The following is a 20100-nucleotide window of genomic DNA, read 5'->3' on the forward strand; positions in this document are numbered from 1 at the left end:
GTTATTATCACTTTCCCCAAACAAAACAATAAAAACAACAACAACAACAACAACAAAAACCCCAAAAAACCCATCAGTCAGTTCCATGGTTGGAAATGAGTAGAGGAAAACCATTCCTATGACAAGAAGTTCCTGGAAGAAGTCTAACGCTTCTCATACCCTAACACAGCAGGCAGCAGCTATTGACCAAGGAAAGGGCAGAAAAGATTTACAGTTGTGGCAACTGACATGAAATGTAAAACAAGGTAGCCTAGCAGAGACCAGGAAGTACTAACCCCAGTCCCTGCAGAGCTCCACACCAGACAAAGAAGTTTAGGTGTGTTGCAGAAAGGGAGAATTGGCTTGGAGACCAGTCATATCCGGTTACACACTCAGTGTTCAAGAGAATGAGAATTGTCACATGGGAGTACTCAGTATTCAGTACCCAGTCCCTGGAGTAAAGTGCCATACTTAAAGAGACCATAAATCATAGAAGGCAGCCACTTGCTTGGCAAGTGAGTACTGAGTTTTCCTGGATAATTGTAGATGATTCTTCCTGAAGAGCATATTACCTTTGGGAACCTTGGCTCGCCACCGCTCCCGATTGATCTGCACCACCTCGGTCCAAGTGGCTTTAAAACTCTTGTAGTCAACAGGGATGACAGAATTGTTGATGGGAGCACTTCCTTCTGACCCAGAACTCTTGACACCTGATCGCTTTGCATCGGATGAGTTGATGCTGTTCAAACTGGGGAACAAAAGAAATCATTTCAAAGATGAGTGTCAGCATCTGCAGCATGCAAGAGTGCAAGCAGTGAGAGAGGCCACAGAATGCTAAGTAGGATTTGCTGAGTTATCATTGAGAGCCTCCCTGGCCTTAGGGTTTGTAGAGATTCTGTTTCACATAAAATATGAAAAATTTGGTGTTTTAGCAGAAAAAAAAACACTGCATGTTCATGTGTCACAGTATTCTTTAATTCCTTCTATGCTACATGAGCATTCTGTTCATGTGTCACAGTGATCCTTACTTCCTTCAATACTGCATGGGCATTCTTTATTTTTTCCTGGTAATGAGGATCCGCTGGCATTTATTTGATCTGTTTTGGTTTCTCAAATGAAAAAATTTAAGCTTGGAGTTTTATCTGCTCCAAGGTACCTCAGTCTGCTAATCACACGGACCACTTTTCCAAGCTAGTCAGCAAACTGATACTTATTCACCAGTTTACCCTCTTCCTGGACTCAAGATTCCTTTAATGTTATGGTTATTACATTCTAGCTATCTATCTGTCTGTCTGTCTATCTATCTATCTATCTATCTATCTATCTATCTATCTATCTATCTATCTATCTATACATGCCAGGGCACATATGTGGAAGTCAGAGAATGATATCTAAGAGGTGTCTTCTTTTTTAATCATGTATATCCTAGGGATCACACATGCATCATCAGGCATGATGATGAGTCCCTTTATCTACTGAGCCATTTTTTGGTCTTTAGAATTCCTCTAATTTCAGTTCTACAAGCTTATGAAAAGTGATGATTCTCCTATGCTTCTTAGGGATCGTGGATGACCATACCCTAGCTAGGATCTAATTTGATATGAATCCTACTTTGTGCTTTAAATGGGGAGGCATGTAATAAATATCAGAGTATAGCACTCTTCTGGTGAATTATTGTATATTTCTAAGTAGCTAGATAAGGTATCAGATCCAGTGAATGATAATAAAGGATTGCTAGCGTTTGTTTTAGCCAGTACTTGAAGAGCTAAGGAAGTATGTGAACTTATCAGGGGCTTCTGTCCTCATTTTTAGTTTCTTCAATGCAGATCCATTGTAGGTGTTCATTCATCTTAAGGATCTTTAGTTGAACTGCTCACATAGCAACTAAACAATTGCTACAAAATGAATTTTGTAAATTAATCATCCATAAACACAAGTGTTTCATGCCACACAAACAGTATAAAGGGATGTAATAAACTTAGGTATTGGACTATTATAGCCCAAAGTACACTTTGTTGCTGAAGGTATGTCCTACTTGCCAGGATGTTATTAGTGTGAATAGATTAAAATCAGGGACATTAAACATTTTTTTTCTGCCCGCTTTTCCAATACATTTAGAGGTTGGCACCTGCAGGGTTGTAGTACTTCTTGAAAAGTCAATACAGAAATCCAATGTATGTTCTCTTCTCCCTTTATTAGAGAAATTGACAAGTGAGATGAGCCCCCTGGCTGCCTGACATAGGTACAAACCATGTTATCAAATAGCTCTCAGCAGAGGCAGCTACAAGCAATAACATCCAAAATTCTCAGCATCTCTTACAAGTGATGTTTGGTGTAGCTAGTCTTTTCATCCATTAAAATTGTGAAAGTTAATACCTTATGACTTATCTAGTTGTCTGTATTCTACACCCATTTTTGTCCTCAACATTTTCTATATAAAATTATAATTTCCTGCAGGGCTACTTTATGATCCTATTTCGAACATTAATAATGATGTGCAGTGTGTTCTATCAACTGGGAAAAGTCTCAACAAGGAATTATGTAGGTCAAGTTCATCATTTTGCTTGTTTGTGGACATGTATGTGGGAGTTTATTTTGATTACATTAATTTGATGTGGGAAGATGGAGCCCGCTTGGGGCTTCCATAGGCTTGAGTCTTGGACTGTATAACCAAAAAGGAAAAAGAAAAAGTGAACTGGAATAAATATACATGCATTGATTCTCTTTACTCTTGAGTATGGATGTGACCTGCTGTGTCAAGTTCCTGCCTTGACTTCATCACAATGCAAGACCGTAATCAGGAATTATAAAATGACTAAACCTTCCATTATAGTTGATTTTGTCAATGTTTTGACACAGGGAATGAACGTAGGGCAGTGAGTTGACTTGTAAGTGGCTCCACAAGTTAATGGAGTCAGGATTTTAAGCCTGATCACAGGCCATGTAGCATGACCTCTACTCTGTTCTACTCTGATATCTGTATGCCTTATGCTATGACCCATGGCACTTGAAAACGCTTAAATTTGAGGTGTTTCATTATATATTTTTTAAAATCTGCACTCTACTTTCTTCCTGAACTTAGAGATAATAGCCAGCCTCATTTCTCCTAAGACATCTGATCCAAAGCATGATCATCTAGAGAATCAGGAGCAGGGGCTGACTGCCCAACAGGAGAAGGATTATCATCAGTGCTAGTAGAAACAATGGTTTCAGAGAGTGGGGGCATTCTGCTCTGACCTTGGGCCACCTGTTATGGGTCATCCTAGAGAACACAGCTTCATCCCAAATCCTCTGAAAGAAAAGGAGTTAGACATGTCCCTTGTAAGAAGTAAAAGAGGTACAGCTCACTGTGATACCACACAATGAGAGCTTTCCCTTTCCACCCAGGTTTCAAACTTTCCCAACTGACCTTGATCGCCTCTGGCCTGTCCCGCCAGTCTGGGAGGTTTCATCGATTAATGGACTCACAATCTTCTCAGTCATATCCGTGAGCACAGTGAAGGTAGGTTCCACAATGAAGTCAATAAAACCTACAGAGAAGCCACAGTGACTCAGATAGCTATATGTTAACAGGGACCAGTCCAGATTTTCCACTAGAAACCAAGTAGTCTTTCCTTAAAACAAACAAACAAACAAACAAACACCCAACCAAGCAAACAAACACCACATCTACATAGGAGCTCCAAATCAGCCAAGAGCTAGTGGGCTTCATTCTTATTGAATGTCATGAGTCAGTTTCTTTTCCCCTATATAATTTCCTCAGAACTTTTCAATAAGTGATTCAATTTAATGCTTAAACATATAATTTAATACCTGCTATGTAATAAGCACTGTGATGGGTTTTGTAAAATGCTGAAGATGAATAATTCAATGGAATAGCCCTCAGGGAATTTATAGGTAAGATTTAGAGTGCACAAAAATGACCCCAAGAGTTTCTGCAGGGCCAAAGGAGAAGCTCAGAAGAAGGCAGCTCATAGAAAAGAAACAGAAGAGAATGGAGAGGAGACATTTTGCTCCCATAGAGACCAGTGAACAATTGTGTGGTGGTTGTGATGTTTGAGCTGAATGCTGAGGGATGGGTAGCCAGAGAGATATGGCTATTCACTCTGGGTAGAGGAAGTTTCCGAGGTGGGAAAGCACACAAGAGGTCTCTGAGGAATGACTATGTGTAAAGAATGCGTTGGACCTTGGGGGACAAGAGAGGTTTGAAGTGGGCAGTCATTCATAGTTTAGGGAAGGAAGCTCCTGGGGTTTAGAATCGGAGGAGTAGTAGGCTGGTCTGAAGATGTCCATGTGTCTTCGTGCTGATATATTCAAGTTTTCTTTGATATGGTTTATGCAGCGAGTAAGTAGGAAAGAGTAAGGGAGGAAAATCTTGTTAGAGTGATTGCAACAGTTCAAGCAGAATGTAAGAAACTGAGCTGTTGTAACCTGGGTACCAAAGGCACGCATAGCACAGCACAATGGGCAGGGTGGCTCTAGGGGGATTTTTCCAGGAGGCAGCAAAGCTGAAGAAATGAGAGAAGACAGATGGGAAGAGTTAGAAGAAAAGGGCTAGAAACTGGGTTAGGCTCATTAATGAAATACCTTTTAAAATGGCTATACTGAGGAGTTAGTAAAAGCTGACATACAGTGATTATGTTAATAACGCCCCTAACACACACACATACACGAAGAAAAGAAAACTAGACGAGTATTTGTGATTCACTGAGTGAAAATAAACACACACTGGCACTAACTCATCATAGTCACATGTAAGGAAGGAAATTAAATACCAGCCAAGGGAGACACTGCCCACTCCTCTGAGTGGGTATCTGGAAATGCAGAAATGAGTATTTAGTTTTCACAGTTAATAAGGAGATAGTGCTACTGGTGCTGATGATACTCAGCAGAGAAGGATGCTAAACATCCTGTAATGTAACCCACAAAAGAAGAACTGTTCATCTGATCAAGTAATACTGTTAACAAAATTTGTTTTGCAGTTCACTGCAATTTAATTGTGAGCTCAAATGGCAGTATTTGATGACACACAGAATTCTTTGGATATGCCCCCATTTCCTACAGGAAAGTATAAGCATATGTTATTCTTGGTGTGATGTAAAATCCTTGCCTGATTCTCTCTATAATGTCTCTCTGTAAGTAATTCCCTACCCCTTTTTCCTGCCATGCTGGAGCTAAGAATTCCCTGACCATGTTAAGGAGCTTTAATCTCTCTGCTCTCTCTAGCTCCCATCTGCAGTGTTATTTTATCCACCACTAAGCCACTGCTAACATGCACCAATATCTATTACAACCTACTTAGGCACTGCTTGAATACTTCCTCAGATATAGCTCACATATGAGTACTTACTAACTCTGTGTGGACTACCCACATCTGAAGGCTTATACACTGTCTTTGTATTCCATTGTAAAAGTTTCTCAACTTTAACACCCATAATTCTATAAACACATTTTGTTTTCCTAACATCTCACCCACTGTCTAATAGTGGTTTAATAATATATTTGAGAGCAAGTACCATGTATAATTAGGCTCATTTCATTTCATTTTTACTTTATAGCATCCATTTTAATGTTAGCAGTGCCTAGTACCTAACACGAACCCAAGACACATCATGATGAAACACAACAGTGAATGGTCCATAAAGTTGAAGCAGAGGCCAGGCATGGTAGCACACATTTTTAATCTTAGCAGTTGAGATCCAAAGATAGGAAGGTCAGGAAGCCAAGATCCTTGCAATCAGTTCGTGTTTAGCCTGGGCTCAAGGTTAACTTTAGCGAAATGGCCTATTTATGCCTAGCCTAGAGTATCTGAGATCCTAGCTCTGTTCCCAAAATGTATAAGAAAAGGCAGTGATTCCTTAGTAAATTGATTATTTGTGTGATAGCAGACTCTTCAAAAGTAGAGTTCACTCATGCCATTTATTTATGTGTGACACTGGTTTCCTCTCCCACAGCTGAGGGTTTTGGTAATGCATTATTATAGTGATTCTTTTTCCTTTTCCTTTTCCTTTTCCTTCTCCTCCTCCTCTTCCTCCTCCTCCTCCTTCCTCTCTCTCTCTCTCTCTCTCTCTCTCTCTCTCTCTCTCTCTCTCTCTGTCTTCTTCTTTTTTGTATGGCAGAAGAGGAATAAAGAAACCAAAACAATTTGAAAGCATCCTCCTTGGAAGGACAGTCCCAAGTGTGGACAGAAGAAGCATGGTGGTGAGACAACTTCTCTTACTGAAGCACAACGGCAGCTGAAGCAAAACAGGCTTCCTAACAACGGTAGGCATGGCCATCACCTCAGGAAGTTGAAGCTCCCTTTCCTTTCAGCAGGAATGATGAGAACCCCAGAATGTCTCTGTGTAATCTCTTCTAGAACCAGTCACAGTCTAGAGAGAAATAAAGAACTCTACTCTGCCAAAGACTAGGAACAGTGAACCAGAGTCCTAGCTAGGATCCCCAAGCCCAGTGGCTCTGATCTTTACACATATGTATCTTCTGATGTCCCTTCCAATCTGCTGGCAAATACCTACCCACTTGTGACTGAGCAACCATGGTTGACTTTCGGTCACACAGAGGAGAAAATGGCAGCCCCAGCTCAGCTTCTCTGTCACCCTAGAAAAATAGAAGGTCATGGTGAACAAAAGAACAGTGTGCTGAGCTGCTCAGATTCTATTTACAACCCCAGCAACCACTTAGGCCACTTATTTTTATTTTAATGATTGCTATTACATTGTGTAATAAGTCCTGGGGGGGCCTGCTTCTTTAAACAAAAGACCCCAAGTATGGTGGCTTCCGGAGAACAATCATTCCCTCTGAATGCAAAGGCTCATGCTGTCCCAAAGAAAGTTTCACTGGGTAGCAATAGGTTCCCTAGGGAAAACTAGGCAGCAGTCCATGTGTCCTGTGTCCTCGAGCCAACATCACAGTCAGAATGGCTGTGTTTCCCACAGTTTTCCTGTAGCTACCTGTGGCCTTTTTCTAGCCACTGAACCCCCAGTGGTGAGCCAGTGTCCAACAGGAAAATCAAACTTAACTGATGTGGCTTTGTCCTCTAACATCACCTAAAGCCACACACAACGGGAGTAAGTGTTTTTGTATTTGCAGTCCTAATGCTTAGTCTGTCATAAAAAGTGGACTAGAAAGAGCCAGGAATTAGAAAACAACACAGCATAATTGTTTGGCCAAAAGAGTCTTCGGGGCACTAAAAAGCACTACTCTAATACAAGCACTATGGGATAAGCACTATGGGATGTCTAACTACTGTTGGAGGTAGCCTTTAAAAACATGAAGCAGAAGTTCAATCTTTGTCAGGTCCAGAGGAAGGAGAAGAGTATACCTCATGTCTGTCAGTGGATTATGCTCTTCCTTCTTTTTTTTTTCCCCATAGGAAGAAACTCGCTCAGGATAATGTCTACCCTCTATGCTTGAATCCTGCCTTGTTTTGCTGCTGTGGGTGTATGGTCCTAGGAAGGTCCCTGTCCTGTGCTATTTCACAAATTTCATTCTGTTAAATGAAGGGCTTATCATGAGAACAAATGATAAAAATACATATAAGCCAATAAAAGAACTACTTAAAGAATTATTCTTGCCATCAAGATAACCATATTTAAAGTAAGCTTGGAGAAACATGGAGAGAATTTGTTCTAGCTGGCATGCTGTAATTATAATGAACATTATCAACAGATCAGTAACACTCAAAAACTTAAACACTGTCTCAACACCTGGATACTTATTTCTAATTAATGTCACCAAGGGGTCAGATAAGGAGTCTAGCAGAAGCATGAGGTAGATTTCTAAGAGGAGGCTTTGTACTGATCACATACTATGAGGGCCTAATACCTACAAAGAGCCAAGAATCCAATAACACAAAAATCAGCATTTATGGAATAAAAGTTCTAATGCATAGAAAGAAATAGAAATAGAAACAACTGTCACTCCAATGGGGAATCACATATTTAAAAATTACATATAAAATATAAGGTATTTAACTGACACAATGAGTAAGGTAGACCACGATGACAATGACTGAATATAAAATGTGTTGGTGACTTGGTCTCCCACTGGTATTGACACTTGAAAAGAACACAGGATATTTAATGCTGAAAGGTTCTTAAGAATATTCATCCAAACCTTTTCTGTTTCTTCAAAAACAAATCTCATATAATGCAAAAGGCAAGATAATCAAAAGGGTGATCTTATTAGTCCTGGGCACCAAACCAATTGGAATCAAATCTCCAATGGACAGTTTCAGGGTTTTGTGACTGTTAACTCCAGCTCTACTTACTGGCACACTATGTGCAATTAGAAAAAAAATACATACAGAAATTATTGTGCTATTATTTTCCCATTCAAACAAGCATAGTAAAAGTAAGAGTGTCAGCATCATTTTATGTCCCAAGCCCAGGATAACTACTATGTTCCACAGCTAATGTGATGGAGACTTAATTTTCAAAGTCATATGTTAATAGTATTTAGAGGCAAAGCCTTTGGGAGGTAAAATGGATAATATAAGATCATGAGGATGGCTCTCTCATGATTACACGATTACATTAGTTAATACCCCTTGAAGGTGTCAGTAACTTTAAAGTAGAAAGACCAGAGTTAGCACACTTGCCCCGTGATGCTCCCACCCTGTTAAGATGCAATAAGGAGCTGCATTGGGTGTTGATGTAGGCTAATGGGTTCCTAGGCTCCAAAGCCATGATTTAAGTAAATCTCTATTGTTTATAAATTATCCTGCCTCAGGTATGGTATTATAGCAGCAGATAATAAACTTAGGCTCAGAGAAAAAGCCTATCCTAAGTCAGTTGAGGGAATAATGGGGACATATGATAGTGAGTATTGATATATGGGGGCTAGGGTCCTCAAAACCTATGTTGTATTCTCCCCTTTGCGAATGATCAAGAATGAGCTGAGTTCATTTACTGATATGAACTAAGAGTAACTTAAGTCTATAATCTTCATAGACTGACCTGAGGTCTCATGTCTTAAACCAGGTGTCTGTGTAGCAGCTCTTGTCAAGGGGAGGCCAGCAGCTGTGTCAGACCAGAGAACCAAGCCTAAGCCTGAAGACCTCTGTCTTGGTGCTGTGCACTTGTTTTGGTTCTCTCATTCTGTTATATGTACACATTTGCATTTGTCTTAAAGCAATGTAAGCTCATTCAAGACTGTCTGTTCTTAGAGATCACATGACTCTGGATTGAAGATGCAGCTACATTTAAATGCACTTGAACAATAATTCCTGGTGATTTCTTGACTCCAATTTGCCACATATTTGTTTTGAAACATTGTGTCATAGCTCATCCATCAAAAGAGACAACCCATCCCACCCCCAGATAAAAAAGACAAAAAAAGAGATATGAGTCAAAATAACCTTTTTGGTAACTCATTAGGCTAAAAAGGGGTTGGGGGATTAAAATGACAGACAAGAGACTGCCACAAGGAAACACTTTTCTTCATCTAAGCAGAAACACCAAAGACAGAATGCATTTCACAATGTCTTGAGAATCAGAATTCAGATAAAATCCAAACATTACATATACAGAAATAAAACAACTGTGAGAAAGCCCCCCGCCCCTAGAGGAATAACAACGTCCTCTATGGTCCTTGCCAAAGAGGTGCCAAAATATTTGATACTCAAAGTATCGAATACCAGCAATGATGACCAGCAAGACACAAGGTACCTGTCTAAAGAACTCCTCCAGGAGAGACATGGTCCAGCGGTGGTGCAAGTCCCACGCTTTCGCAGGATGACTGATGTCTGCTGTGTGCAGCATGAGGGATAAGGCTTTCGGCTTTTCAATTCTGCAACCCCAACACAGGCAAGCACGTGGTCACCACACACTTCAAATACTGGAGTTCGAACATCTTTAAAATCCCCTCCGTTTACCTTCATCAAACTCACTTGACACTGAGTCGAGGAAACAACTATTTGCTTCTAAGGACTGCCACGATGTTCATGAATGAACATTTCAGCATTTACTGAACAAGGCACTTCTCATTTAACCTATTTTCTTCTGCATTTTTCAGCCAGATTAAAAAAATCTAAACAGTACTTTCTTTTTTTATTAACTTGAGTATTTCTTATTTACATTTCGATTGTTATTCCATTTCCCGGTTTCCGGGCCAACATCCCTCTAACCCCTCCCCCTCCCCTTCTATTTGGGTGTTCCCCTCCCCATCCTCCCCCCATTGCTGCCCTCCCCCCAACAATCACATTCACTGGGGGTTCAGTCTTGGCAGGACCAAGGGCTTCCCCTTCCACTGGTGATCTTACTAGGATATTCATTGCTACCTATGAGGTCAGAGTCCAGGGTCAGTCCATGTATAGTCTTTAGGTAGTGGCTTAGTCCCTGGAAGCTCTGGTTGCTTGGCATTGTTGTTTATATGGGGTCTCGAGTCCCTTCAAGCTCTTCCAGTCCTTTCTCTGATTCCTTCAACGGGGGTCCTGTTCTCAGTTTAGTGGTTTGCTGCTGGCATTCGCCTATGTATTTGCCATATTCTGACTGTGTCTCTCAGGAGAGATCTGCATTCGGCTCCTGTCGGCCTGCACTTCTTTGTTTCATCCATCTTGTCTAATTGGGTGGCTTAAACAGTACTTTCTTTAGTTATCTTTGATCATTTAATTACTAACAGGGAAATGATGCTAATTGGGGCAAACTGGCACCATGTCTTCTATTTACTCTCGTAAGCCTGTAACTTATTGGGAGATGCTGTATGATGTTCAAGCTCTGTGTTCCAGACATGACTACTTTCTGAGATAACCCAACCATTAACCTGAAGGTGATATGTTATCTACATATAACATGTTCAGATTTGAGTTCAAAGCCCTGTGAGAACATGATGTCACACAACTCACGCTTCTGGTTGCTGCAGGGCTGTCTTCATGGCTTTGATTTGTTGGAAATGACAGGACATATCTGTGGCCATTACCATCTCGATTACCAAAGTTCGAAACTCCCTTTTGGGGACACCCGTGGAGAAAAGGCATGAAAGCAAAGAAAACAAAAATCCAAGTTAGTTTTGCAACATTTGGTCAAAATCAGTTAATTGTTTCAGACATTTCAAATCTAATGTTAGTCTTTGCAGTGGTAAGAACTAAAGAATGATTTATTAAGAATATAATACAGGGGGCTGGAGAGATGGCTCAGAGGTTAAGAGCACTGACTGTTCTAGAGGTCCTGAGTTCAATTCCCGGCAAGCACATGGTGGCTCCCAACCATCTGTAATGGGATCTGATGCCCTCTTCCGGTGCGTCTGAACACAACAGTGTGTAAAATCATATAAATTTTAAAAAAAGAAGAAGAATATGATACCAGGGATAGAGATCTTGCTCAGTGGTTAAGAGCATTTAATATTCTTTCAGAGCTGAGTTCAATTCTAAGCAACCACATCAGTTAGATCACCTCTTACCTATTTTACTCAAGAGCATAAGCACGTGCGCACACACACACACACACACACACACACACACACACACATACATACACACACACACACACACACGAACACACACAATATACAAATAAAATGAATGTTTAGAACAGAATATGATATATCTGTCATTTGGAGAATTAAACTACAGGGAAAGTTACGGTGGTGCTGAAATGTGAGTTAAAGGGTTTGCTTCTCAGATGGGCATCCATTTAGCAGCTGATGGCTATGTGGTTTATTCCACACGTGTTTAGAGCACAATAAATCTTCTCTGAGTATCTGTGTGCTCCTCTCTTTATGGACCGTTTGCAGAATGACTGTTTAGCATCACATATTTGACAAGTGTGTTAAAGTTCTAGCTTTTTTTTTCCTTGCCTGCTGTTAGCTTTTAACTCTGGCCTTCTACTGTGTATGCAGTAGTGTCTCAGTGTGATTTTGATTTGAATTTTTGGCCAATTACTATGTACTTTGACCATTTGAATATCAATTCTTAGGAAACCATGTTTCAATTATTTTCACGTTTTAAAATAAGGTTTTACTTATTCCTGAATTGTCTAGGTACATTATGCTTCTGGATACTAAACTGCAGTAGAATATGCACAGTATACACTCTTTTCTGGTTTTGTAGTTTATATCAGTTCCAAAAAGTTTAATTACATCAATTATATCAATTCTAAACACTTTAATTTTCATTAAGTCAAATTTATTATTTTTTAAATATGATTTTCACCTTTGGTGTTCTAAGAATCCTGAAGGTATTGCTGTGCCTTGATGTAATATTCTTGCCACTGTTACCACCATGTTGGGAACAAACCCAGAATGCCTACCACTGGTTGCAACCCAGTAGTAGGCATTCTGAACCAAGGAGCTATGTTCTATTCTTCAGTTTGGAACTTTCCCAGTTGACCTATTTCAGCTTACCTAGGTTTTGTGCTCTGTTTTATGAGAAAGTTTGAGTTGAGTTTTGAGTATAGTTTGAGGTAAGAGTCAAAGTTAACTATTTTCCATAGATAACCAATTGTCTTAACACCATTTGCTGGAGATACTTTCCCCATTGATGTGACATAACACCTTTGTCAAGAATCAAGGAGTGAAGAATCTGGAGAGATTTCTCAGTGATACAGTGCTTGGCAGGCAAACATAAGGATCTGTGTGCTGGGTGTAACAAGACATGTTTGTAACCTATCACTGAGGGAAGAGGGAGCAGGACAAAAGGATCCTTAAGGCTTGCTGTCCAGACAGTACTACTAAGTGAACTTCACAGGTTCAAGGAAGGCTGCTGACTTAAAAAAATCAAAAAGCTGTTGTACTGTAGAGCTCTATTGAGGAGGACATCTAACATTGACCTCTGACCTTCACACTAAAGAACTTTTAATTAGTATACAAAGTGACAGCTTTCAGTATGGTCCTATGTACATGATTGTCATTGTTCTTAGATTATTTCCCCTTGTTGCTCTTCCCTCCTCTCTCGAAGGAGACATCATTCTACTTTTATGTCATGTATCATTTATTTAATCTAGATTCTGTAGACTGGAGAAAAGTCTAATATCTACTTTTCTGAGTAGATATTTCATTCTTCTTTGTGGCTGAATAAAACTCCACCATAGGAGCTAGCAAGATGTCTCAGTGGCTGAAGGCACTTGCCCCCAAGTCTAGTTATCTGAGTTTGATTCCCATGGGGGAAAAAGCAAACATGGTGCACTGTGGCATGCAAGCCCTCAGCACCCTTCCCACCAAGATGGATGTCTAGATGAATCATAGCTTGACTCTTGTGAACATGGTCTCAGATAAAGATTAGTGTGCAGGTGTCTCAGTGCTATTCTCATGTATTTCAAAGGAGTAGGAGAGATGAGTCATATACTTGTTTTGTTTTTAGTTTTCCTAGAAATCTTCACACTGACTTCAGGAATTTTAAATGTAATTTCCTAATGGCTAGCTGCTAGCCTATCATGTTTTTATATTAACTTCATCTTTATTAGCCTTATGCAATTCATTTACAGGTTTAGTAGCTGCAATAATAGTCTTAAGATTTCATTTGTTAACAGAAACACTTTATACAATATAGTATAAGATTAGGCGCCCTAATCTTGTTCCCAGACTTCAGAGGAAAGTTGAGCATTTCACCATGAACACTGATGTTACCCAGGTGCCCTGTATCTCTCTGGAGATGCTGTATGCTCTCTTTTGTTTCTTATTTGAAGAGAGTTCATATTTGATAAGTAATGTTGTTTTTCAAGTTTTGAGGATATACCCAGTGAAATGACCATGTTATTTATTTTTGTAGATATTTTGTGGGTTTGTTTTTGTTTCTTTTTGCTTGCTTGCTTATAGCTTTTTAAATAAATGTCTTACTCAATGGCACTTGCTAGCCTGACATAGCTCAGTCTGGATTCCAGCTCTGGATCCTCCTGCCTCAGTCTCCAGTGTGATGGTATTATAGGTGTGTAACAAAAACATTTAGCTTTCTTTGCTTGCTCATTTGCTCTTAATATGGTGAATTATTTTATTTATTTCTGAGTGCTAAATTAACCTTGAGGTCTCAGGATAAATTCTCCCTAGTTGTCAAGGTTCTTTGATGTTATAAACACAGACACACACACACACACACACACACACACACACACACACACACACACCCCACAAACATATATATGAAAATTTCATTATAAAATTTCCACTTGTTTGTAAGACAGTGCTTCCTGTACCCAACTGGCTGTGACCTCTCTATGTAGGGGTAGACAAACTTGAAATTTTCATCCTCCTGTGTCCAGTTTCTTAGTGCTAGGATTACATGTATGCACTATAAATTCAATTTTATACAGGACTAAGTACCAAAGCCAGGGCTTCTTCAAGGCTAGGCAAAAACTCTACCAATTGAGCTACATCCTCAGCCTTGAAATTAACTTCAATATTTATGAAAGTTAAAAAGACTAGGGTCATAATGCATTTGGGGCCAATGATATAATTAAGTCAAAAGCCTCAACAGACTCAAGGTTCAGGAAGGAGGAGAGAATTTGATCTTATCTGGGAGAGGGGGAGTCTTTATTGCATTTGGTATAACCATTGGCTCCTCAGATTAGGCCTGCTTCTATTAGGAATAACAGTCTGCTTTACTGGGTCCACTCTTTTATAAGTTAGCTTCAACTAAAAACAGATTCATAGAAAGATCTTGAATATTCTACAAAGAAATATCGAGGCTCAGTGTGGCCCAATTGACTGATACAAATCTAGCCACACTACCCATAGCAGGATCTTCGTATAACTCTATTTTAAATGTAAATACTTAACTAGGATTGATATATTTATGTTCATTGGGATCTACTGGTCCCCAATATTCATTTTGTGATTGTTTCATAAATGAATGGTGTTTAAAATTATGTGGATTAGAAATGAACTAGAAAGTAATTGCTTCTTTCAAAAGTTTACAGATAATTTATAGATAATACTGTTATGATCTCTTTTTTGTTTTGAAAAAGACTTTGTTAGAGAGAACACACGAAGACAGAAGATTCCTCCTGTAAAGATTTTTGACAGGAACCTCAATTGTTTTAATAGATACAGTAATATTAAAATTATCTGCTATGTCTTAGGTGAGGTTTTATAAATTTTATTTTGCAAAATATTTCTCATTTTAATCAAAACTGTCAAACATGTTAAATATTATTATATTTTCTTATATATTCTTACATATTTGAAATACATAGACTCTGATAGTGGTAATATATATTCTAGCTCAGTTATGTTAGATGCTTACCAATTTTGTTGCTTTTTCAAAGAACTAGATATTAGTTTTATAAATAGGTATCAGATATTAGTTCAAAGAACTAGCTACTAGGTATTCAACATTTTCTGTTGTTTTCAATTTTATGGGTTTCTTCAGTGAGATGGTTATTTCTGCCCTCATGAAATTACTATTCTTACTCTAGCTTCCCACAGTTACTGTGTTTATTTATTTCCACTAAGATGCTCTGATATCTCAAATACAGGATGCTTTACGTGTCTTCTTAATATTTTATTTCTTTGAGATACAGTGGCAAGAGGCACAGGTATAGACAGTGAATGCACAAATACACCTCAGTAAACTTATTTTCAAGGGACTAATTTGACTGTGTTTACATTAACTCACCCATGTGGTTTGAATCACTTGGTTTTATAATATATTAGTCAGAGATTATATTCAAACGATTTAAGCTATTCCTATTATTTGTGGTCCTATTATTTATACACAATCACCTATAATGCAGGGTTAAAGACAAACAAGGATGCCTGTGTTTGTGTGTGGATTTGCTTTAAGGTCAACAGATCTGTCTTATTCCAGGCTGCAGAAGTTCAGCTGCTCTGACCAACTGGGGACAGAAAGAGCAAAGGAAGCTGAAGATCACCCCAGAAAGAAAACAGAATATCACTTGTTTTTGGACAAAATTGTATCCAAACAAAAGAAGAAAATATAAAAACAAAACTAAAGCCAGAAGTGGTACATCTACTCTTCATAAAGATGTGATAGGCCATGTTAGCAAGCTTTGGGGCTTTTTGTGAGAGAGCAGAGTCAAGCTTAGATGAGGTGTCTTTCCTCAGCAGCAACACACCCCATCTGTCCACATTCCCCTTTGTGGCTTCCAAATCTGTCACCTCATATTACCTCCAGTCATCCTTTGAGAGGTTGACCAGAATATTCATCTCTTCATCTTCCTGGAGAAGACGGTAGGCTGCACTCAAGTGGTGGTTCTCCAGTACAGATCTGTCATTGTACAGGATAGCTGGATCCGACCTGAACAGAGAGAAACACAAACTCCTTCAGGATGAGACATAGCTGAGATCCCTTTGGCTTACTCTGACGGGTTATGGTGTGTTGTCACTCTTTCCTGTGTTTAGAAATGATCTTTTGGGTCACCAATAGCACAAACTAACATCACACATTATCAGTAGATACAAGTGAGGCACTTTACTATAAATATGTGGATGTGCCATGTGTGATACCCAGCCTGAGCATGCTGAAACCTGCTTTATAGCCAGACCTCAATTACCTGCACCAGTCACAAGAGTGACTTCTTAAAATGTCAGTGTGTTAAACTTCCTTAGTATTTTTAGAATAGCTTTAATCTTTAAATTTGCGTTTAATTCATTGAATCCCCTGGTGAATTTATTTTAGTTGTAATTCTCAAAGTACATATCACCTCATGACTACTATCTGCACGCTGCCTCCATAACTTGATCTTAAATTGCTTTTCTTTTTTTTTTTTTGTATTTACAGGTTGTTATTAATGTTCTTTTTTTTTATTAACTTGAGTATTTCTTATATACATTTTGAGTGTTATTCCCTTTCCCGGTTTCCGGGCAAACATCCCCCTCCCTCCTCCCCTTCTTTATGGGTATTCCCCTCCCCATCCTCCCCCATTGCCGCCCTCCCCCCAACAATCTAGTTCACTGGGAGTTCAGTCTTAGCAGGACCCAGGGCTTCCCCTTCCACTGGTGCTCTTACTAGGATATTCATTGCTACCTATGAGGTCAGAGTCCAGGGTCAGTCCATGTATAGTCTTTAGGTAGTGGCTTAGTCCCTGGAAGCTCTGGTTGCTTGGCATTGTTGTACTTTTGGGGTCTCGAGCCCCTTCAAGCTCTTCCAGTTCTTTCTCTGATTCCTTCAACGGGGGTCCTATTCTCAGTTCAGTGGTTTGCTGCTGGCATTCGCCTCTGTGTTTGCTGTATTCTGGCTGTGTCTCTCGGGAGAGATCTACATCCGGCTCCTATCGGCCTGCACTTCTTTGCTTCATCCATCTTGTCTAATTGGATGGCTGTATATGCATGGGCCACATGTGGGACAGGCTCTGAATGGGTGTTCCTTCTGTGTCTGTTTTAATCTTTGCCTCTCTCTTCCCTGCCAAGGGTATTCTTGTTCCCCTTTTAAAGAAGGAGTGAAGCATTCACATTTTGATCATCCGTCTTGAGTTTCATTTGCTTTTCTATAGAAGTGTCACATTTCACTTTTTTTCTCAGAAAGGGCACTGTGGCTATAGATAAGAAGTGTCAGAGCTCCAGAGCAACGTCACAGGACTATAGTAGAAGTAACAGTCCTTCTGATAACAAGACTGATACTCCTGAAGATAAGGTCTACCTACTGATAACCAAACCATGGCCTAAGTCTAGAATACCTTCAAAGTCTTAGGCTTAACACTTTGTCTATCAAAGGAGAAGGGCTCTAGCCACAGTTTTCTAAACAGGGATGGCTTGTGCTCAGGTGAACTGGACAAAGCTTTGCTGAGTGCCAATGTATCAATATTTTAATTCCATTCCAAAGTTAGATATTGGGAGATGTCTATTTTGTGGCATTAAACTCCTATTTACCTCCTGTGATTTACAGGTTTTCCGTGGGTTGACTGGACTTGTTCTGGGTCTCCAAACAAGCTTCTGGCAATTGCCCTACCCACCCCTCTTCCTTAGGCAAGTATGAATCATTGTAGTCTCTGTTCTCTAAGTTTCTATCTGGTCTTCTGGGAATCCGCCTAAATTTAAAGAACTTGAAACAGATGACAAAAATATGCTTCGAGCAGCCCAGACCACTCTACTTGGGGAGAAGCAATGAGGAGTGAAAAGAATAGCTTAAGTCCTTTACTTTACTTCCACTCCCTCTTCTAACCACAGCACAGAAAATATTCTCTTCTGTATGTCATGGGATGAGAAGGAAAGAGATGAGAGCATTGAGGAAGAGAGTAATATCCCACCAGATGGTCAGAGACCAGAGGGTAAGAAAGCATCAGTATTGTTAACATAACTGAAGCTCTTCAATGATTATCTGAGCTTAGTGACATCATTTACATGACACCTGGGGCTCTATGCACCTGTACCACACCCATTAGAAACCAGTAGGGTAGGAACAGAACATACATAAATAATGAGCAAACATTACCATAGTGAAGAAAGGGGGACCCACTCCAGATCTGAATAAAATATGAGAAATAGCAGCAGGTAGTTTTCTTTTTAAATGCTGTGTGTTCAATGAAGCTGCCCAGGCTTGTATCTTGTTTATAAATTAAACTTTCCTAAATTCAACATAGAGCTACCACATAAAAGGAAAATGACAGGCTCATGCCTCATTGTCATCTAAAATTATATCCCTGCCCCCTTCTGCCTGTTTTACAAACATTTCAACCCTCACCGAGTCTGAATGTGGAAATTGTTGGTAGTTCCAGTATGTTCATAGTCATGGATGGCAGCCGAGAAGATTATTGCAAAGATCTCCAGCTCCGTCAGCCAGTTCTGAAAGGGAGATTCATGGCAATCAGATCATCTCTCTTCTTCAGACCTTTCAGCACACATACAATACACCCACACTTCTGCCTTCTACCCTGCAGCTGTTTACTACCACCAATCAAGAAGTAGTATGGGCTTTTCCTCATAGAGGAGACTGTGAATTTGTGGTGTGTACACAACATGTGAGAGAACTATTTCTCTGATCTGAGTTTCCAGAAAGGCAGTGACAGTCAACATGAAGCACTTTTAAATGTCCTCACCATATATTCCTCCAACTTTAAAATAAAATCCTTATTTCTCTTTCCTTTCCTCTTTCTCACCTTCCCCTTCCAGTGAGAAAAAAATCAACACAATACTCTCTCTTTTTCATACAGACATCATTAAATATTTAACACAATATCAAGCACTAAGCGTAAAAAACACTAATGTCTGACTATGGGAGAAATGTCCTTTACGGTGTGCATAGACACACGTGTAGAGAAAAGACACTTTTCTTCCTTGTGTAAACTGATGTTTGCAGGGCATGATTCTAATCAAACTCATGGTTCAATAGTTTCTGAAGTCTGTCCTAAAGTAGCAGAATTAGCAACATCTGGAAGTTTCTACAAATATAAGCAAATTCTCTGGCTCTACCTAATCCCAGTGAATCAGACTCTATAAATTATGGCTCAGCAATCTTTACTCTATCAAGTCTCCCAGATAATCCTGATATACATAGGGGCTTAAAAACCACTCTGTTCTTGGATGTTCCCTTAACTGAGTCCCACTGAATGGACCCCATGACTTGCAGATGTACCCCCTTGGACCCTGACATCCCAGTATAGACAGAATAACCTTCAGGACTCATAGGACACCCACTCATACTCTCTGCTCAATTACATCACTGGTTGAATTGATGTTTACCACATTCTTTATGGTTATTCCAAGCCCTCTTGATTGGTTTCAGCCATTACAATTTCTTGATCAGATGTGATATAAACCAATTAAATATGAACAATGACATATGAAGTTGGCATTTCTATAGAACCCAAGTTGAATGCATTGTATAGTTACAGACACCATGGCTGTCAAAACATATGTGACAACTGTGAATCCACAGAGATCTGTAAAACTTTATCATCTCCACTCTGTGTCCTGTGTAGTTTGATCTGTACTTAGTCTCCAGTTGGTGGCACTGTTGGAAAGGTTTGGGAGGAGTGGCCTTGTTTGGGAAGGTCTGGGAGGAAGTAGTCAGTGGAGGTGAGCTTCAAGAGTTTAAAGACTTGCACCATTTCTGGCTGCTCTGGAGCTTGCTGCTGTGCCTCCGTTCTGCTCTCGTGGACTCGTCCCCAAGAACAATAAGCCAAAAAACTGGCTCTTTAAGTTGACTCTGGTTGTCTTGTCAAAGAATCAGAAGAGTAACTAATGCACTTTGAGTATTTTTATGGTCCCACTTCACTTTAAACAAAAGGAAGTCAA

The 20100-nt window shown here is 39.6% G+C and overlaps 1 protein-coding gene across 13 annotated transcripts in view; it reads right to left on the minus strand.

Moving 5' to 3' along the window:
* Positions 1–20100, minus strand: part of Pde1c (phosphodiesterase 1C) — a 563679-nt gene that overhangs the window by 69094 nt on the left and 474485 nt on the right. For all 13 annotated transcript variants that reach the window (XM_087659447.1, XM_087659452.1, XM_087659449.1 and 10 more), the window contains 7 exon segments: positions 18548–18648; positions 16037–16165; positions 10823–10924; positions 9648–9768; positions 6495–6576; positions 3389–3509; positions 552–727 (listed from right to left, as the gene is read on the minus strand). In XM_087659447.1, the coding sequence (XP_087515573.1) occupies positions 552–727; positions 3389–3509; positions 6495–6576; positions 9648–9768; positions 10823–10924; positions 16037–16165; positions 18548–18648 (832 nt within the window).

This window comes from Rattus norvegicus, chromosome 4 (assembly GCF_021556685.1).
Source record: "Rattus norvegicus strain SHRSP/BbbUtx chromosome 4, alternate assembly SHRSP_T2T, whole genome shotgun sequence".
Taxonomy (NCBI): Eukaryota; Metazoa; Chordata; class Mammalia; order Rodentia; family Muridae; genus Rattus; species Rattus norvegicus.